This window comes from Chelmon rostratus, chromosome 4, assembly GCF_017976325.1.
Source record: "Chelmon rostratus isolate fCheRos1 chromosome 4, fCheRos1.pri, whole genome shotgun sequence".
NCBI classification, from domain to species: domain Eukaryota; kingdom Metazoa; phylum Chordata; class Actinopteri; order Chaetodontiformes; family Chaetodontidae; genus Chelmon; species Chelmon rostratus.
In genome coordinates, this window is record NC_055661.1 from 24637373 (window position 1) to 24659923 (window position 22551).

At 43.5% G+C, this 22551-nt stretch overlaps 1 protein-coding gene across 1 annotated transcript; it reads right to left on the reverse strand.

Moving 5' to 3' along the window:
- Positions 1-7370: 7370 nt before the first annotated feature.
- LOC121605413 (protein-glutamine gamma-glutamyltransferase K-like) lies at positions 7371-20011 on the reverse strand. Its single transcript, XM_041935310.1, has 14 exons — positions 19915-20011; positions 16111-16400; positions 15828-16019; positions 12905-13156; positions 11911-12029; positions 11703-11810; positions 10371-10548; positions 10154-10292; positions 9889-10081; positions 9468-9621; positions 9081-9365; positions 8311-8471; positions 8085-8221; positions 7371-7987 (listed from the first exon to the last, which is right to left on the reverse strand). Exons 2-14 carry the CDS (start codon positions 16397-16399, stop codon positions 7828-7830), a joined length of 2367 nt encoding a protein of 788 aa, XP_041791244.1. The 5' UTR covers position 16400; positions 19915-20011; the 3' UTR covers positions 7371-7827.
- Between the last annotated feature and the right edge of the window lie 2540 nt (positions 20012-22551).

Below are 22551 nucleotides of genomic sequence, written 5' to 3' on the forward strand. Positions count from 1 at the left end.
TGTGGCTTCTTTGTGTTCCTGCAGCGCTAATGGCCTCGACCCCAAGAACTCTGTGCTCTGATACTGTCCGAAAAAAGGGCTCAGCGTCTAGTCTTGTACTTCTGAGAGAGTGCAACCACAACATCTTAAAGGAGCACAGACACCACCCACTGTGACTTCAGTATTTGCTTGTCTCTTGGCGTGAGGTGACACGGCGAGCACAGCATGTTTACCACACAGCGAGGCCTGTGGAGATACAGTAAATGTCTGCTCCGACTTGTGTGTTGTAATTGAAATGAGGGAACCAGCTGAGCGAGCGGATGCGTCTCGCTGATATAACATCTGCCGCAAGCTGGAACGTGGAAGCCCCAGCGCAGGTAGTCTTCAAAGGAAAAAAAAACAACCATTTAGAATAGAAGAAGAAAAGCACTGTTCCTCAAGGGAATGTATTGATTCCAGAGCCAGCTAGTCGAGGCAGAAATGTTGCTGTTCGGCATGTGGGCAAACATTTTATCAGTAAAGAGCATATTGCAATATCGATGGGTGTTTATCCCCCACATTCTGGCACAAACAACATCAGGCCAGGGATTTCAAACGACTTTTTGTCTCCCGTTTCCCAGAGATTTATTTTGGCTTGAGTGTGTTAAATCAGCCTTCTCGAGAAACTACTACAGCATCAGTTTGACCTTTTCTGTTTTCAGAATTTTTCGTCTTGATAATGTCACCACCTTCCAGCTCACAGAGAAGCCGATTTTTCACATTCTGGTTTGTATCTCAGTCCTCTATCCGCAAGTCCTCGCCTGGGGCACCTGCGGTATGCTGAGACCAGCACAGTATCGCCGGGCGTATCCATCTGTACAAGCTGTAAAACATGCAGCATGATTGGAAATATAATCAAATTGTTCCGCGAGCTTTGTGCAGAAACTAGTTTCATTTCGGAGGCAAATCCTTCCACCCTTTTTTAAATGGTCTTATAGGTGTGACAGTGACACTGCAGCTTCTTTAAACAACACAAACCTCTCTTCAGGAGAGAAACATCTCTTTGCTTTTGTCTGATTTAGTGAATGTCGTGCCTGAGGAGGTGAACAAAAAAATTTTTAATGAAAAACTGAACAACCTTATAAATCCTCACGTCATTTTCTCTGATGTGTACTACAGCGACACAAAACGTACAAATGCTTAGTGGCCGTGTTTTATCACACACCGCTCTGTCTCCACCTTCATTCGCGCTCCCCCGTGCAGTGACTGATATCACGAGACAGCACTGAGGTTTACGAGGATAAGGCTGTCAGCGCCAATATCCAATCAAAATGCCCCAAACGTATAGAGGTTTAAGTGAACAAAGTGCTACTGTGACACACAGAACAAATATCTGGGTCACGACTAAATTGGTTTATTACTCAGGAGGAACATCAGACATGGAGCGTTGGCTTGTTGGCTGTGATAAAAATCAGGCCTGATCGAAGTGCAAGCAACTCGCCTTTTCATATCCTCCTGCAGTCTGCGGCGTCCTGTCACAGGAGATCTACAGGTGATCTCCTCAACTAAGGCACAAACCAGGGACATGTTATCCTGCAGGGGGGGAACCACAGTGCCTTTAAGGCAAAATAAATAAATAAAATACACACAGCCTTCATGTTTTATAATATCTTTTCTCCTGCCCTCCATGACCCACTGATGTGTTTAGATAGATGACGCACATTTTGCTCAACGCTGCAGCAGTATTTCCATCATCATTACATCTCGGCGGTGTTATCCCGCAGGGCGTGAACCAAAGACATTCATTTATCTTAGATTCTGACAGAGAAGGACCAAAGCAGACTTTAAATTAAGTAAAGTTATGTAAATGACCTTATTCAAATGTCTCAGATTGAGTCACTTCAGCATGAGGCACACGTCTTACACACATGAAAGTACCACAACAATATCTAAAAAAGAAAAGAAAAAGCCTTCAGCATGTAAAAGAGTTACAACGCCTTGATGATCAGCGCCAGAGTCACTTTATGCCAGTAGAAATCACCGAGGGCGCAGTGATCATGAATGTCTTGGCAGCATAATGTAACCATTCAACCTTTAACCCTGTTTGTCATCGGCCTTTGACAGCTCGTCCAATCAGGTGACAGCTGACCAGGAAGTGCAGAAAGTGTCTCTCAGGCCTTGACTACATATTTAGGCCTGCAGATAATTTCCTAAATGGATGTTTTTCCCTATATTAAAAAAAAAAAAATCTGTCCACATGATTTTTTTCATTTTCCTAAATATCTCCGTGCACACAGGAATGCAAAACTCAAAACTCAAAAAAGCATGCTAGGGGTGGCGATAAAGCCTACGCCACATACATCAAACACCAGAAAGGAACACGAGCGAGAGCAGTGCGCTTATTCTGTTCAAATAAAATGATCCAAAACTGTAGGTAACCACTAAGTTGTAAATTTATAATGCTAGCTAAACACAAGCTGACTGGTAGTCCGCCATGTTGTTTCAGGTGCGTGCTCATTACACAAAACAACAATATGCTTGCTTGAAACGAGGCAATGAAGTCATCATTTCCTCAAATGCTCAAAGACACCAGAGCTGTGAAAATTGCATGAAATGAAAATGCATGCTGTGAAAAATGCAAAAAAAAAAAAAATCCGTTTTAGTGACCTGAAGTGTTCTAAAACGCAGAGAAAAATTTCGTTGTGCCAAATTTCCATATACGTGTGGGCAAGACCTACGTTTTAAAGGGACATACATATATGGGACACATATCAGTTCTTGTTAATGAAATATAGAAATTATGTGAATGAATTTTGCCACCTGTAAAACTGATACACACACAGGCCACAAACAAGGCTCTCCATCATGATGCCATCGCTGGGTTCAGCATGACAGAAGCCAGTTATTGTCAACAAAGGCTGCTTTGAGTTTCAGGAACAACAATTGAAAAGTGAAATTCATTATGTGAAACATCAAACTCAAACGTTAAGTCTCCACACGGGAAGCCACTCACATTAATCAGCAGGTCTGACACACATAACAGCTTAATTACCTCTGCACAGGAGAGGCGTCTACTCAACAGATGTCAGTGACATTTCCTGGGAGGTTAGGCAATGGGCCAAAAGAGCTTAGTAGTCGTTAGAGTAGTTTTTGGTGTGAACGGCGCCACCATGTGGCATATTCGAATGTGCTGAACTTCAAGGTGTAGAAGCTAAAAACTTTTCTTCCTGGGTCCAAAACTCAGATTTCCGTCTCTTTTGAATAATTTGCTCACTTTAATTTCATCCAAAGCTCATCATGTTTGATTTAATAATAATATAATATGTTTGGTTGATCCCAGTTTCTTGTGGGCATGAACTATTTGTCATACAAAGTCATAAATCCTTACTGAATTGTGCAAATGCAACCAAATTTAGTAGAATCGTGTTCAAAGAAAGTATAATGTGGTGCTTCGGTATGATTTTAAATGGCTGTAACTCAGTGGTCATGTGTGAAATTTTATGAAATTTTTGTTTTTTTATGTATATTTGATACAGATCTAAATTTTCTTTTAATCTCACCAACAAATTTAGAGGATTCTTGTTGAAGCGGTTCATTCTCTGAGTGCTTTTAAAGCTTAATGATATGCAGCACATTTGCTTTTACCTTTGAAGCTCCTGTGCTCAGGTTTCTTGCTTCTTCTCTTGTGTTGCCCACATCCTGCCTGGCCATCAGATGTGAAATATTGGTGACCCATATTAACAGGGGCTATACACTCAATATTTGAGGCATCGTATAATGTGGCAGGAACACCTGAAAAATACAACCCTGATTCCAAAAATGTTGTGACACGGCGTAAAATAGAAATGAAAAATAAAATCCCTTTTTGACATATACAGAATAAGATTCAAGATTCAAGATTCAAGAGTCTTTATTGTCATTGCACATGTCAATGAAATTTTCATTGCAACCCCCATGTTAGATGGTAAGAAAGATAAGACTAGAAAGAGTGAATAAAATTAAGATAACTACAATAAAATAAAATAAACCAACATGCAATAAAAAAAAATATTCGTGAAGCAATTAAAAATATAACAGAATGAAAATATACTTAGGCAATAAAATATACTAAACAATAAACAATAAAATATGGAAGTGAAATGTGCAAACAGAATAAAATATACAAGCAGAATAAAATATAAAATATACACAGTGAAATGTTCCGACAGAATAAAATATGCCAATGAAACTGAAATGTGCTGATATACTAAAATGTATATAATTATAGTATATGTGTGTACATAAAAGTCAAGTACACAGAAGGTGCAGGTGGAGGTAGAGGTGTAGGTGTAGGTGTAAAGTGCGGTGTGCAGTGTTCACAGTTCACACAGTCTCTCACTGCAGTGGGGGGCTGCTGGGGGTAATAGCTCTAACAGCTCTGGGGAAGAAGCTGTCCCTCAGTCTGTTAGTGGTGGTGCGGATGTTCCTGTACCGCTTTCCTGATGGAAGAGGTACAAACAGTCTGTGGCCCGGGTGGCTGGGGTCCGTGGCGATGGATCTCGCCCTCTTTCTGACCCGACCTTCATATATAGAGTCTAGGTCAGGGAGGGGGCAGCCCACGATGCCCTGTGCAGTTTTAACCACCCGTGCCAGTTGTTTCCTCTCCTGTGCCGTGCAGCTGCCATACCACACTGTCACACTGAGGCAGAGGATGCTTTCAATTGTGGCCCTGTAGAAGTTAACGAGCAACCGAGAGGAGAGTCCAGCCCGTTTCAGCTTCCTGAGGAAGAAGAGCCTTTGTTGTGCCTTCTTCACCAGGCGGGAGGTGTTCATGGACCAGGAGAGGTCAGATGTGATGTGGAGGCCCAGGAACCTGATGTTGTCCACACGCTCCACCACTTCTCCGTCCATGAGGAGGGGGGCGTGATCCGTCTTCCTGGACCTCCTGAAGTCCACAATGACCTCCTTGGTTTTCCCTGTGTTCAGCACCAGGTTGTTGGCTGAACACCACTGGGTGAGCTGGTGTATCTCCTCTCTGTAGTGGGTCTCGTTGTTATCTGAGATGAGACCCACTACTGTAGTGTCGTCCGCAAACTTCACGACTGTGTTGGTGGGGTGGATGGCAGCACAGTCGTGAGTAAACAGGGTGAAGAGGGCTGGGCTGAGCACACAACCCTGTGGCGTGCCTGTGCTGAGGACCAGAGGGGATGATGTGATGTTCCCTATTCTCACCACCTGAGGCCTGTTGGTGAGAAAGTCTCTGATCCAGTGGCACAGAGACGCAGGCAGACCCACCGTGTGTAGCTTCAGCGCCAGCTTGTCTGGGATGACGGTGTTAAAAGCTGAGCTAAAGTCTACAAATAGCATCCTGACGTAGGTGTTGGGCTGCTGCAGGTGGGTCAGGGCTGTGTGCAGGGTGATGGAGACAGCATCCTCTGTGGACCGAATAAGCAGATATTCTTGTAAATATCATCATCATCATCTTACAGATGCTGACATATTTGTATTAACAGCCTTTGGGCACTAAGCCAGAGAGGAACATCTAAAAAAAAAAAAAAAAAAAGGCTATCAGCAAGCTCCATTGAATTTCTCTACACTGTATATATACTATGTCTGTCAGTCTTCATGCATATACACATTTCTGCACTCTTTGTTGATGCATACATCTACTACTAAAAAGAAAAATACAAAAAATGCAGCTGTTTAGACCTTCTGCTGTGTGTCCTATTAAGATGCACTGGATGAACAGTCCAGCTAATAACATTAATAATTCCTGCATCCATTTACAATCAAATAATATCAGGTCTCTGGTTTTGTACATGCTCACAGACACAGTCAACTGGGGCACCTAAATGCAAGAGTCATCATTAACGTTATTGATTACACCTGTGCTTTTCCACCAGGTGAATATCCACGGTGAGCAAGGTCTATTTTTCTTCTTTTGACATGCATGCAGAAACCAAGGTGCTCATTTATCTTAGCACAGCAAACATTTGACAAAAAAAGGAAAAATACTTTGGGGCACTGCAGCTCTTTAGCCCTGGAATCATTCATCATCATAAGAATTAGCTTTACAGCGCATATCATCTTTAGAAACTTAAAGATAGCAAACAGCCAAATTTTTAGCAAACAGCTACATTTCTATCATCCACTGAGGATGCCATCTCCACTGCCTTCACAGACCATGAAAATAACAACACCTGCATCAGAATGATGTTTGTCGACTTCAGCATGAAAGTGGCGGTCGAAATCAGCACTTTGGGCTTAAGTACCACACTTTGCAACTGGATATTGGACTTCTTCACAAACAGACCCCAGACAGTTCTGATTGGCAGTCACACCTCCTTCACTCTGATGCTCAACACTGGAGCCCCCAGGGCTGTGAGCCCGCCCCCTGTTCATGGCACAAACAGCACATACACAGTACAACAATTTTTGTACGTAATACAAGACTTAAAATGTAAATTTGCTTTTATTTTGAAATGTATTTCTAAAATTAAAAACAAAATCTCACACTTTTGGAGCTGGTTGACGGGTAAACAAGAGGTAAGACCCAAATGTAGACCCTGGAGGCAGAGCTGAAGCGCTTCAGCGGTTTATTCACACAAAAAAAGGTGCAGAGCTTACAGCATGGTGGGGCAGGCAAGGGCCAAAACCAGGGACGGCGGTCCAAACAGGCAAACAGGGAGCACGCAAGTCCAATAACAGGCAGGGTCCAGGAAAGTAAAGCAAAGGTCCAAAAACAGTGGGAAAGCAAGGTGAGAAGCTGTAGGTGAGACACAGAGGGGTGGGTGGAGATGAGATGTGGCATTTTTTTTCATGAAATAACTAAATATGTAATTTTGCGACTGGTTAAGAAGGCCGACTCTTCCCTGGGATGCCTCCTCGACCCCGTGGAGGTGGTGGGAGAAAGGAGAATGATGGCCAAGCTACCATCCCTGATGGAGAGCATCATCCATGGCGCTCTGGGCAGCTCCTTCTGTGACGGGCTGCTTCACCCGCTGTGTGTGAAGGAGAGATACTGCAGCTCCTTCCTGCTGCTGTCAGACTTTACAATCGACACCCAGCAGACCACACACACCAAAACTGACAATTCACTCACGTGCAATATCAATATTCCCCATATGCAATAATGTGTCTGTTTCACTTGTTATATTATTTACATTTTTTATCATATCATGCTTTTTAATGATGCTTCTTACTTTTCCATGATCCCCTTTGCTGCTGGAACACTGCAAATTTGCCCACTGTGGGATTGATAAAGAATTATCTTATTTTGTCTCGTTCTGATGAACAAGGAGGAGGAGTTCAATCAATGCCAGGAGAAGAATAAGGATGCATTCAAGAGGAAGCACTAAACACTCTCATTTTACAAAACTTTCTCATTGTTTTGCTGTTTGTCCTCCACCAAAACATTTTGACTCCAGGACGTATTTCACACGATTTCTCTTTTAATGACACAAGAGCATTTACAGCAGTATGTGGATGCTTAAATAATGTAATTCTTACTGTCAGCGCATGAATAAGTAAACTAAATAAATATATTGTATTTATAAATACAGAACATGATCTGAAAAAAGTACACTTCTTTCTTTTAAGCTGCCACACTGTCCAACATCTGCAACTACTGCAGGACTCAGGAATAGAAATCACTTCTTACAGGCTGTGCGTTGCAGAACTTTGTCACAAAGTGTAACACGATGCTGGTTTAATAGGATATGAAGCGTTTTGTCTATACGGAGGTGCAGTCCTACAAACAGCACATTTTTCTTAGATGTTTTGTGATAAGTTGTCTCTCTCTTTAAATTCTAACCTTCCATATAAATTACATGCAGAAATGGTATCAGTGCCTACAGCATTCAGAGTCAGAGTGCCTCTGGTTTTGAATCTCTATAGAGCGCCGTTGCTTTGTTCCTCCACAGTGATGTTGGCCACACCGTGAACCTGTGTGAGCTGCTTGCAGTCCAATGAGGCCAGTAATTTCCTCGGCCCGGGCAGGGTGGGGACAAAGTGCTCAATGAGAGACACGGTGGCACGGCTGCCAATATCTCTGCGGGTAGGACAGGAAATGACAGCGGCAATCGCAAAAGATAGACGGGGTAGTTTAAAAAAGTGGGCACAATATGAAGTGTGTTTTTCCTCCTCACCCGTGATTAATCTTCCGAGCAGTTAGAAGGCCGAGTCCTTCCACGTGGAAAATCACCGCCTTCAGCACCTGCGGCAGCGGGTTAGTAAATGAAATCTCTGCTGCCATCTTCTCTCCTACCACGGCCTTCCCGATTGGCTGTGTGGCAGAAGGACAACAAAATCAGATCTGAATTTAGATTTTAATCATCTCACCGTGAAGTTTTCCTGCTGAGTTGTTTGGGTTACCTTAATGATGAGGTCTGGGGTCCTGAGCCGGAAGCTGAACTGGGTGGCCAGGACCTGCTGTGTTTCTTTGACTCTGCCCGACAGAGTCAGCATCAGGGCGGCCTGGTCTATCAGCTGGTCCTTGTAGTCTTTGTACTCCAGGGTCCACGTCAAAGTCTTTACTGTAAACAGGGAATATAGACAAATAATGCTCAATGTGTATCTTCATCTTTGTCACCAAACGTTTTTTTTTATCCTTTTTTAATCCCTTTATTCGATTGTGTTTGATGGAGAGATTTATAAGGTTTTTTTTTTCTTCTCTTCAGTGTCAGCTCACACTAGAGGATTTTAAACATATATTAAGCTTTATAGGGAAGAAGATTCAAATTTTTTTGTTCATTAAAAATTATTATCAAGCATTGTTAAAGCCAAAATTTGACATTTTGGCTTCAAGTCAAATCAAATTTGATCTACACAGCCCAAGATCACATATCACAAATTGCCACAGGGGGTTTATTGGCTGTCTTCCTGAGAGTTAGATGAGATGATTGATACCGTTCTCATATACGTTCAGTAAAATTAAAGTTCAATAAAAAACTTAGCTAGCTTAGCACAAAGACTGTAAAAAGGTGGAAACAGCTAGTCTGGCAGGTTATTTCAACAAGCTATGCTGGTTGTTGACTGGGACCAGTCAAATGTTAAGTAGTTATTCTCACAAGGAATAAATGTTGAAGGACACCTGTAGGGTAAAACCTCCCTGTAACCCACGCTGACTGAGAAGCTCCACTCACCCTCGTTGGGCAGCAAGTCCACGTCCGTCCTGTCCTTTCTGACCGTGGCCTTGTGGACACCGGTGTAGTACATGACTGCCAGCTGGCTGTGCAGGATGACCTCGCGATGCTGTGAGCTGCTGTTCTGCAGCGTGATGGTCAGCTCCGCGTCCCGTCCCATCTTCGGACCTTCGCCGTCCATGGTCACCTCTATAGAGACGTCCTCCGCTGTGGGAGAGGAGTAGGCCTCTGCTTTGGAGCCGTAGCTACACGCTGTTTCCACAGCGATGCGTTCCTCCACCGTGCCTGAGAACGACATGAGAGTAAACGCCTTGGTTTGTATCTAATACTAAAGGTGTGATCTCTGTTGAGTGAGAATGTCAGTGTGTGCAGTTCATTTGATGATACCTTCAGGTTGTTTGTAAAGGTCTGTGATATCACATCGTTCATCAGAGCCAACTGCCTTTGTGCTGATGTAGTGGCCCACAGTCTTCTTCTCGCTGTAGATTTGAGAGAAGGTCCCATCTACATTCCTCTGCCAGTAGATTTTATCACTGTTAACCTGGAGGAGAGGCAGGGAGGTAGAAAACAAAGCCCTGAGCAGATGGGAAACGACACGCATCTTCTGATGTATGCCATATGGCTTATTATTACACAGCACACGTATAATCTGTCAAACACAGCACAGCAACTAAAAGATCAGTTGTTCAGTCCTGTAGGTCAAGTATGTGAGGAAGCAGAGGGTTTTTCTCCTGGATCAATTTTGATTTCTTGCAACTTTTGGCAACTTTCTGCAAGTGCAAAACAGTAAATTATATATTCCACAAACCTCAGCGAACACAAACGGAGTGTCGTGTTTGAGGTAGACCTGACCATTGCGGACAGCAGCAACAGAGGCGGGGCCACAGCGGAAGGTGCCCTGGCTGGTCTCCTGAGGCGTGGCGTCGACAGCCTGCCAGCCTCCATTGCCTGGAGGCAAGTCCGGACGAGCCATCCAGCAGCCGGTCCACACGTGGAAGTTCCTTCAGGAAAAGACTTGAAGGTCAGGCCCATAAACTAGAGAGCGATACACGAGGTATGGTGACAGGGCATACCAGATAGAGTCGGCGTTGAGGACGTCTATAGGCTCCAGGTTCTCGTCCAGGTAAACGTCTGTCGTCAAGGAGACGTCCGTGTCGTGAGCTGAGCTGAAGTTGGTCACAGTTCGGCTGGGAATGCCTAAACACCGCACAACTGAAGACCAGAATCAGAGGTGATCATCTGTGGCTTTCACACACAAGTACAAGCACACAGAAAAAAAAAGAAGCTCACCTGTAGTGAGTGTGCCAGCAAAGACCCAGCACTGGCCATACTTCACGGGGGTGCCGCTGTTTTGATGGTATTCCTTCAGGATTTCCACACTCCCGCTCCAAACTGTTGGACTAGTTCCACTCGAATAGTCTCCGGACCAGTTTCCCTCCAGGACACCACGGTCGTCTGGAGAGTTTATCTGCATCAATTGAGAAAATGTTTGGTTTTTGTTTTTGAGTATTCTTCTGAGTTTGAAGGCATAAACTCACTTTCCAGAAAAACAGAAACACTCATTTTAACAGTTTAAACTTTTTTAATAGGCTAGCAGCTAAAACTGGATTACATTTAGTGAACCAGATGAAACAATGATTGTATTTTTGTGACAAATAAATGGTTATTGGTTATTGTGGTTAAATAAAGGTTTATTAGATGCCAAAACACTGTACAGAAGGTTTTAATACTCAGAGAGAAGATTTTTCTTTGGGAAAACAGTAGACTGTCTGGTTAGAAAGTCATCTACCAATTATCTGTGCTTGCATGTGGCCAACACAGCGCCTCGCCGGATGAGCGTGGTTCAGCTTTTTTGCCACATGACTCTGCACTTGTTTGACAGCCCTGCATTGACAGCCTTTACCTCCATTCAAATAAATGCAGGGCTTAGAAGGTGATTCACATTAATTGCTAACATTAGCATGCTATCATGCTTAAAATTACAATGCTAAAATGCTGATGTTTAGCAGGTGCAATGTTTACATCGTTCACCATCTTAGCACAGCGTATTAGCATGCTAACATTTGCTAATTAGCACTAAACACAAAGCGCAGCTGATATTGATGGGAGTATCATTAGTTTGACCTGCAGGTGGCGCTAGAGGGAAAGTCACAGGATCACCAAAGTCGTCAGGATTCATCCTCTGAGCTACAGGAGTGTCTTCGCCAAATTGAATGCCAATCTAATTGCAATACAATAGTTGTCGAGATATTTCACTAAAACCAGAAATGTCGACCTCATGTTGGCGCTAGAGAAGAGTTATTGAGCTTTATTCTCTGTGGAACATTGATGACTGTACAGAATTTCATGGTAATCCAGCCAATAGTTGTTGAGACTCTGACAGTCTGGCACATTTACACATTACTTTGTGTCTAAATGGACCATTTTACATTAGTGCTCCATCTGAATCCATCATCCTAGACCCCGGAGGTGCTCCAGGTGTCCTGCTGAACCTCCGCCAGGATGTGTGGAAAGTGTTATCATGGTGGTTTAATATGGCACTGAGCGAGGGGTTTCTACCTGGTCACTGTACACTGCACATTGTGAAGAGAAATATGAATGAAATAGTCAACGCGGCCTCACCATGGCTGAGATGACTCGCACCACATTAACCGGATCCCCCCAACCAGACGGAGGAGTTCCACTCTTTTCCAGCAGAAAGAGGCAAGCAGCAAGTATCCCATCATCAAACTGAAAGCACAGGGAGGGTGGAGAGAGCCAGTGAGTTCCTGCTGCTCGGCCGATTCACCACACACAGACAGAGCACACAAACCACTCACAAACCCCTCACCTGTCCGTAGTTCCACGTCCGCACCCCGATTTGATTCTGCGTGCCGTAGTAAATCCGTCCGATATCGTTCAGGACGTATTCCTGCCTCTCGGCCTCAGAATCCATGAACACGGCGTCCTCTGATGCAGAACAAGTGTCACACCTTCAACGACTTTTGCTCATTTATCACCACATTTTGATGTTTTTTTTTTCCACTGTGTCAGTTACAAATCTTATATCTGCTGCTAAAACCAACACATGCAAAATATTCCACAATAAATGAAGCTTGTTTTCAGCCGGTCTGTGAAGATTGAGTTTGACCTGTTGCTAAGCAAAGTATTTTTACTCTTACTATTTAAGCACGTCTCTGACTCATACAAATACTCCTGACTGTGACCTCGTCCACCACGTAAAAAAGGAATTAATACTTTATGTCCCTTTTGTGGGCCTTTTCCTTAAAGTTACACATTTCTGAAACATTTGCTCTCTCGTCAGGAGGAAGATGAAACGATGAACATCACTCACGGCTTGCCTGTGGCTGATTGGCTTATCTTAGCATGAAGACTGAAAGCATGATTTAGAGCTGGTGTAGAAGTCTGAAATGATAATATGGCTGTTATTTGCCAGTTTTCTTATCTCTGAGCAGTTCCCGTGTCACCAGCAGATGAGATACTGCTGTTCTGTACAGATTAAACAAGATACAGCATGTTTATTTGGGAGCTTTGGAGGTGCCAGCTGTTTCCCTCCTCTTTTCAGTCTTAATGCTAACTTGAGCTAACTCTGCACACCAACTGCAGCCCTGTATTTAACACACACAGGAGTGGGATCAATCTTCTTAACTATCCGCCAGAAGGCAAATAACAATTCCTTTAACACTGCAAACTAGAGCATCAAATATGACCACAGAGTTGAATGAACTCACCTTTTTGCCTAAAAAAAGTCAAAACATTATGCTTATTCACCAAATCTTTGCTTGCTGCAGCATATGTTGCTGTACTGCGAGGTGTTTCTGTACCTTCACACCAGGGGTTGAACAGCATGTAGATGTCATTAGCAGGATCATGGGTTGATATGGACTGGCCGTTCGCACAATTCGTCTCCACTAAGAGCTGATATTGGCCAATGACTGCCGTGGGCGGAGAATTGACTGACAGCTTTATCCTTTTGTCATCTTGCTTCACAACAGCAGCCTCCCAGCGACTTTCCTTCAAGTCGTCCACCAAAGGGATGATGACATGGGTTCCCTTTGACACTGTTGGCAGTGAGCCTGGGAAGGTGAGATGAGACACGCATCATCCACATGTGAAGGAAGACGGCATGTGGAAACTGTTGCCGGCTGTTGTTCGTACCATGCCCGAACAGAGGCAGAGCACAAAGCAGCAACCTCAATCCAATGCCCTCATCTTAAGCCACACCTGCATACCTACCTGGAGGGTAAGTGTGAATAAACAGAAACCAAATAAAAAGAATCCGGAATGAACTGTCCTGACAAGGTACACACACACACACACACACACACACACACACACACAGCATGTCATGACAGCATTAGATCTCAGTGTAGCTGTGCTATAAAAGGGATCTTTGCTTTGGCAGCAGCTTGCTGTTCAGTTGTTGCACTGCACTGTCTGTCATCACAATACTGTAACTGCAGGGCTTCTGCACCCTGGGTACGAAGAGAGGAAGCAAAATCTATAATGGGAACTTGGAAAAGCTCACGATTTCCAGTATCACATACAGCTGCTGGGGAAGGCTCCATTTGCAGCCATATTAAAGAGCCCCTGAAGTGAACGTGGAAAAGTGCACCTCCCTGATTTTCATCCGCCCTCGACGGGCGTGATCTCGTCTTTGTTTGCTGTGTTTACAGACGCCTCAACAGAACTGCGTCACCGTGCAGCCGTTTCATCACGAGATGAGCATTTGGACAGATGGGCCGCTGGTTGTGTGTGACAACAGCGATCTGAGCCTGCCTCCAGAGAAATCAATGAAACTGAATTAAGCAGCGCCAAGAAACAGAAGGCTACTTTTTCTGGTGACCTCAGTAATAAACAGGAATTCAAATTATTACCTTTCTGTCAGTGCCGACAAAAACAGGAAAATTATAAGCTTCGTAAATGTAGGATTCATGGCAGAGCTGGCTTGTATTTGATTGTTCGAGTGCACCCAATGAAGTGACAGCTTAGTGTGCAGTAAGCTTTATAATAAGCTCGATACTGCTCTCATATCAGTGCAGTAAATATCCAGAATAGTCCAGGAAGATACTGCTCCTGGTCTCATTAGCCCTCTAAAACACAACCTGACATTGCTACACTTCAGTTTTTTAATGACTAAAACAAACAGGTGATATGTGTGAACTAGAGCACTTTAGAGGTGCTCATGTAGGCGGATTTGTTATCTTCAGCATAGCTGTTGACCCCCGTTTCCAGTCTGCACGCTCAGCTAAGCTGCTGACTGTAGCTGTGTGTTTACTGAACAGAGGTGAGAGCGGTACTGATCCTCTCATCTGACTCTTGGTAAAAAAGCAAATAAGTGAATCTTCCAAAATATCTAAATATTCCTGTATTCTACCCCAAAGCCAAAATGTCAATTTTGCACGTAACATGCCTCATAATCTCAAAATCTGCAATTTTCTGAATATGTTCATCCTCCCAGGGGGGTTAAATCTTTTTGTTTCCACTGACATCGGGGCCTTTCATCTGCCACCAACTAAACTCGTTACATTTTCAGTAAAATAGTGAGTGTGCGGTTCACTCCGCCGCTTGCTCTCATTCTGCGAGGCGTTATGAAAACTGTAGCCTCTCAGAGTCCTTGGCGAGGCTTCGGACATTGAAGTGCACCTGGCGCCACAGCCAGAAGTCAGAGCATTCAACTTCGACTTTCACTCAAAAACAACCTTTTGTGTTGTTTCAGATTGGGCTGTGATTGGCTTCACGCTGCGGGGCGCAGTGTTTGGACTGAGTACAGAAAACACTGAACTGAGATACGAGCAGAAAAATGTCGCTTTGCTGGTTTTTAAATGAAAGTGACAAAATTGGCTTTATCTGCAGCTTATTGCTTGTATGACAGATGGCTTTTTTTGAAATTTTTGGATGATTATTCATAATCAGTGTTGTGATTTTTTGACATTTTTGTCACTATATTGTATTTTTTTTTCTTTCAAGGAAATAAAAATGGCATTATTCTGGTTACGCTTATTTATAAAATAACCATCCATTACACCATGCATGCTTCCACAGTATTAACAATGAACATATGGATGCACAGCCTTTCTGTTAAAGATACACCGTAATTATTCTCTTCAAGCTTCTCTTGCTATCACACACAGCTATAATTGTGGGATCTATATTTGGTCTTTGTCCTCTGCCTCGCAGCACTCAGCACAATGAGAGAGGGAGCAGAGGCACAGATGAACGGTGGGTTAACAGGTGGCGGGCTGAGGCTCAGGCAGTTGGTAGTGGCAGCACTGGATTTTTAGTGAGAGCAGGACAGAGGACTCGGCATCTGTAAAACGCTCTCCCTGGAGCATAGCAACGAGAACTGTTACCATAGCAATAGTAGCCAAAATTCTCCCTCTCCCTCCCTATCTATAAATCTATGCCGCACGCAAATGCAACAAAATCGAAACACTCCAGCAGGAGTACGAGGATAAAAGGTGCGTCCTGTTTCCTCCCACGACCCTCAAGCCATCTCCGTCCTCTCTTTCCTGTGACAGCCAGGAAAGAAGGAACTCTTGATTATCACGTGCAGCTCTGCACAGGGTGCGACACAGGGTCAGGGAGGTATGTGGGCGTGGTCAGGCCGGATTGTGTCCAGCTTCACACTTGGCCTTTCAAGATCAGAGTCATGTGTCATGTGGGAAATTCATAGAAACTGAATCTGTATTAGTAAGCATGTCTGTTGCTTATGGAGTCTTAAAGGAGTCATTAAACACAGCAAACCTGTTTTAAGTTCAAGGTGCAGTTTGTCAGTGGGGGGGTTGAAAGGTCGAGACAGGGTGATCCACATGTGGAACGTCTGGCCCCTGCGAATAATGAAGTCATCACTTTGGTAGAGATTCGTGTGGTGCTCTGTGCGGTTCCCCCCTGATTTGCTTTTCATCAGGTCTATCGATCGCACTTTCAGGAGCAGTTCTGCAAGAAGCAAACACAGGAGAGTGAAGTGCATCATGGGGCTGGATCCACTTCCTTTGATAAATGGCACAAAAACTACTCTGCTTGTTACCATCGAGCTCGCTGTCATCAGTCGCAGGCTTCTCGCCATTTGTCTCCTCCCCCTTGTCCAGGTCATCAATCCCTGTGACCAGAGTGTCTGTGATGTCGTCGTCGTCCGGCCTGGGGCAGCAGCACGGGCAGACCTTACGCAGCCAACGCAGGCATGCATTGTCTCCCTCGGCGCCGTTCTCCTCCGGCTCTTCCGGCTCTTCCTCTGTGTCTTCCCCAAATCTGAGAGTGACGGTCGGAAACCGACCCACCGCAGATCTGTCTCTGAGTGACCGCGTCTCTACAGGCATCCTGAGATAAAGGCCAGCCGCATGAGTAAATCTGGGGCTTTGTCATTGATCATGCATCAGTCCCTTCAAAGACAATAACCATTTTCATACAAGCTTCTCCAAAACGTTAATCATCTTTAATAGGAGTTATAATCCTGGCCTTCACACATCTGATAGCACTGTCAGGCTGTGTTAAAGTGAATCCACTGTCCAATTACTTACAGAAAAGAGGAAACATGCTCTTTGTACACCTTAGAGCTGAGTTTAGCATCACTTTTAATCCTTCTTATCGACACACTGTCGTGATAAGGGCTGACAGCCCCATTACTGCTGGATCCTACACAACAACATGTTTTAATACTGAGAAATTGTAGAGCGAGGCACTTTTTGATTCGAGTCGGTCACGTGCTGGCAAACGCAATCTTGAGCGGTGTCTGCCAGTTGAAATTAATGCTGGAAAGCAAAGAGATAATGTTCAAATGAAAGACTTCCTGTGTGCCTCCTCTAGAGTTCCAGAGAAATTATTAACTTAACTAGCTCAAAATCTTAAATGATGGATTTATTATAGTGGTCACACGTCCCACAGCTCTGTCGTATGAACCGCAGCCTCTATCAACGCCATCCTTCATGTTCCAGTGTGTCCATTTGAACTGATTATGGATGATGTTAACACTATCAATTATGTGTAGATGTGAGGTGATATTGTTATATCATCCATTATATAATCAAACTGCTGGTCAACACAATAACTTAAATGGAAGTATGATATTTTTTTCTGAACGGTTCGATCCACTTATATTGCTGCTGAAAGGACAATGAATCATTCAACTACTGTATCTTGAACTGCTGAACTTCTGTGCACAGAGAGTTATCGCCTGTGGCTTGAAACAGGGAGGCTGCTTTGTCTCCGTCTTCATCGGGACACATCTGGAGCTGGTTCACGGACAATGAATTACAATTTGATTTATTATAAGTCAGTGAAAGCATCCAGGAGGTATTCTGGGGAGGCGAGCACGTGCTCTGATTCACAACTGTGCTATGAAACATATTTAAGACCAGCACACCACAGCCACCAAAGATTTACAGAGTCAATAGTTCACGGGGTGAACTGTCCAAGAACTGAAGGCAAATTCTGCTAAATGTGAGCAGTGAGCTTCGAATCCATCTAATTCCTCTGCCATCTCCTCTCTCGGCTTCTTTTGCTTCTCATTTGCTCGCTTCACCCTGATCACTCTTTCAAGCTTGACTTGCATCTGTCTCTCTAGAAGCAATTCCACCTTTAAAGAAATGCTGCAAAGCCGACGAACGCCTTTCCCACACACACACACTTCGCATTCCTGGGAAACGGCGACTGTTATATGGCGCCCAAACAGGCTCCGATGAGGCAATAGCAAGACTGACAATGAGTTCACGCTGTATTCATATGCCAATGAAGCTCAAGCTGTGACTACAATAAATCACACACAGTGTAGTTGAGCGAGACGCCTCCTCCCAGCTCAGGACTGTGTGTCATATGTGCTGCTGAAAGACGAGGCTAAAGGCGGCTTAACAAAACAATGTGCATTAAAAACAAAGATTACATGACAGCATGATAAGAATGCTTACTGCTACTGCATTAACTTCCTATGGTCTTGTTCTTAGCAGCTAAACTGGGCTGCATTCGTTTAAAATACAGCATGTTTATTGCTAATTGCATTCAATAAAAGTATATGAAACAGTGAATATATGTAGCCTGTGTGTGTGTGACATATAGATGGAGAAGAAGACCACAGCCATGCTAGCAGCTCTGTGAGGCTATAGTTTGGCAGATCATTAAGTATTTTGCAAAATTGAAATGTAGTCTTGGCTATATGAGCTAATTTGCACCAGAGCGACAACAATTAATTGACTAATTGATTAGCCAATCAACTATTCTGATAATGAGCCAGTCATTAATGGTAATAATTCTGAGCAAATTTCCCTTTTTAAAGCTTTTCTTTGTCTAATGTGACAATAAACCACAAACATCTTTAGTTTTATGTTTGCCAGATAAAAACAAGCTATTTAAGACGTCGCCTTGAGCTACAGGAGGTCGTTCAGGCATTTCCCACAATTTTCTGACATTTTAAGTACTAAATGATTAATTAAGTAGCTAGCTGGCAGAGTAATCATGAAAAGGTCAAGAAAATAATTGTTAAATGCAGCCTGAGCACTAAACAAACAAAGAACAGCTGAGGCTGATAGGAATGTCATTAGTTTTGCAAGTATTCAGTCTTGAATTGAAGTTTTGGATTAATTCACATTTCAGCCTGATGAGGGTGTGAGACGAAACGTTAAGGGAGGTTGCAATTCATCCTGAGGGGGACGTTAATATCTGAAAGTAGCTCTGTTTTAGATTTGCCCCTGAAGTATTTTCATCTACAATACACGACAACAGTTATAACTGGGACGCCTCAGTGGGTTTTGAAAGCTCACTGCAGGCTGGGCCCTCGCTGGCCCCCCACAGCGCCTGCCTCAGTGCCAAACATATAAGGAGGGTAGAGGAGAAACATGCATGAACCTGTGCCCCATGTGGTACAGATTACAGTCTGCTCGCAGACCCAGAGAGGGGACTCGCCCACACAGATCAGCAATAAAATCAAATGTTTGAGCTGAACATGAGGAGGGGAAACCCTTATCGAGCTGCACAGCAATGAGAGCGAGACATGTTGCGGATGATAGGACACCCGACAGCTGAACCTGGATCCTGACACATGTCAGGGGTGTCTGCATGAGTCCCACATACCGTATGTACGACTGACTCATACACGCAGAGCAGAAAAATGCGGTCAAGAGTAAAATGAAGTGGGTCTAAGTTCACTCTCACAGCAGCAGCAGCAGCAGATGTAACATGCATGTGATGTTCATAAAAGCTGGATATTTTCCTCCAGGAGGGTGGTGACCCAGTCAGCATCCCTCAGCTGCACTCATGACTCGCCGCCTTGGGACCACTCATCTTGACCCGCAAAGAGGGAAACACCTTCACTGACATGTAGCTCACATCAGAAACAAAGCACAGAGCTCACGCTGATTCGACCCTGAGACAAGTCACGTAAATGTTTTTGTCCAGTATACGGATGTGTCTGCTAACTCAGAGATGTGACTGTTGGACGACTCCGTGCTGCTGGAGGTCATATGTGATACAAAACATACTGAGGATCCCTTCAAATCCTCCTACAGTCAAATATTGGTCTCATGGAGTTGTGAGTGACGACTGTAAATCCATTCAGGAAGCAGATCAACATTGTAAACAAAGTCTAACAAACTTAATCATGCAAGAAATGCCACTCATTGAACTCTTAAGACTATAATTTCCATCATCTTGGCATCACAATAGGACATAAATACAGCAACTCTTTCTCCGTTTCATATAAATCAAGTGGATTACACTATGAGAGTCTGTCCTGTGCAGGAGAACAGTTTGAATGCAAATGAATGTGAGTTAACTTGGTGTTAACAACAACATCGAGTAATAAACCAAAGGCAGCGAACAGACAAAGCTACTGATTCAAACTCACTCAGATCAACGGCAGAATGTGACAGTGCGGGCAAGAGGAAGAAATCTTCTGTTCGCTGCGTCTTTGTGTTTCCACACAGGCTTCAAATTAAGGCGTCCTTTAAATAGTTAGGGGCTCAGACATGCAGCGAGGACACGCCTTCCCGCCTCACAGTCTGCAATCAGACACTTTAACAGCGACTGGAATCCTTCTGGCGGGGAGCCAAACAAACACTTTTACATTCAGTTCATAATGAAGAACAGATGTGTGAGATTTCTAATCGTACTTTCATCACTGTGACTCTTTATGACACCTTTCTAACATCTCTCAGTGAGTAAAGATCATTAATCATTATTAGTTCTATTATTATGAGCAATTGTGATGGTACAAGTCCAGAATGTGTAAAACGTCATCTGCCACTGAACTGTGTTAACAAAGTGTCCCTGAGTCCATGTATTAATCTCCTTTATCCAATCACGTGTTCACAAAGTGTTGAACCTCGCTCCATCCTCGCTGTGAACCACTGAGCCTTTCCAGGATGCTCCTTTCATACCCAATCATGATGCTGTCACCTGTTACCAATCAACCTGTTTACCTGTGGAATGTTCCAAACAGGTGATTTGGAGCGTTCCACAACTGCCTCAGTCTTTGTTGCTTCTGTCCCAACTTGTTTTTAAGTGAGCTTATGTCAAAAAGGATTAGTGAATTATCACATTCTGTTTTATTTATGTTTTTCATGCAGTGTCCCAGTTTTGTAGAATTGGGGTTGCAGTATTTGAGTCCAGCCTCGTGTCCCATCCTTGTCCTGAATGAATCATTTATTCACTCATTCATTAAACTGCAGTAGATCTATTACTTTTTTGAAAGAGAGAGTGTGTGTGAAGGTTAATACAAACCTCTAAAAGAGTAAGAGAGTACAGTAAAAGAGGGGAAATGAAAGGCTAATAAATAACTTTAAAGATAGGATAAATTAACCAATAGGTCTTTTTCTCAGCAGACATTTTGACTTTTGACAGGAAAAAAATCATGCACTATATTTCTGGCAGAAAGTCGTGGCAGCGAGCCAGCATGCACAGCACCAGGACGCCAAAACCGAAGCAGCTAAATGTAACTCAGCCATTGTTAATTTGCTGTTTTACACCCGTGAGCCTCCTGCTTTGGGTGTCTTATCTGTGTCCATCACTATGACAGATGGCCCACCCACAGTGTGGGACGGTCCGCGCCTTGACTCACAGAAAGGTGCGTGTCTGCCCGTCTACTCTTGTGTAAATCTGATAGCTCTGACATGAGTGCAGTCATCCTCACTGACTGGTTCAGTTGGTTTTCACTGAGTTTCTCAACTGTACGATGGGTTAACTCTCAACGACAGCACCTGAATTCTCTTGCATCATTACTATACTGAACACGTGTTAATTAGAGTATTCGATAAATCTTATGATGCCAGTGGACATGAAGCGACCTCACTGTCTGTGCGCACCTGTAAAATATTATTGTGCTAATTTGACAGGATTAAAAACGATTGCTCAGTTTGTAGTCGTGCTAGCAGCGTGGATCTCGTAACAGCAACGTAGGTCCTTCTGTTGGTTGGTCCAGGAACTTTTGAGATGTTCATGGTGCACGGAGGATGCAGCCTGCTGACTTTGGTGATCCAAGGACTTTCCCTATAGCGCCACCAGCAGGTTGAGGAACAGCTTCTTCCCCAGAGCTGTCAGGGCTATCACCCCCTGCAGCCCCTTACTGGAGTGAGAGACTGTGAGGACTACGTGCCACTGCACACTGAACTTTGTCCACCTTCACCTGCACCTTCTGTGTACTTTACATTTAAGTACACATACGCTTAACTAATTGTCAGCTGCATTTCAGTATATACATTTTAGTATATTCAGCTGTTTTTGGAATATTTTTATTGTCGTAGTATATTTTTATTGCATTTATGCATACTTTTTACTGCATGTTAGTTCATTTTATTCTACTTTCTTTATTTTATTTTATTATCTTTCTTTCTAACACAGGGGTTGCAATGCAAATTTCGTTGACATGTCCATGCTCAATGAGAATAACAGCAATCTTGAATCTTGAAGTTGACATTTGTGGGCTTGAGTTTTAACTATTGGATGAATTGCAATAACTTTTCTAACTTTCAATAATTAGTTCCATCATCAAATATGAGATTGTCCATTACTTTGGCTATGACCAAATACCTTCAAAACTAACGACATTCCCACCAGCTGCAGCTGTACTGTGTTCAGTGCTCATTAGCGTGTTAGCATGCTAAACTAAGATGGCAAATAAGGTAAATGTTAATAGCTAAACATCAGCATGTTAGCATGCTGACATTACCTCACAGAGCAGTTTGCAGGGCTGCAGACCTGCACTGTGTCTCCACAGGGGCTGAATTTGATCGTCCAAGTGAGGCAAATGATTTGTGAGAAACTGCAGATGAAGTTTTATGTTTTTTTCCCTTTGTGCCGTGAGCTGAAAGGTGTGGTATTTTCAGTTTGATCTCATTTCAGTGTATTTGTTATGTTTAGACACTCCCGTATGACAGTTTTGGCCCAAAGGTTTAAAATGCCATGGCATCAGCGCAAAACAAACACCAACCCGATATGTCGCAAAGTCGAATTTGTCACATGAAAAAGATACACAAATGAACAAAGA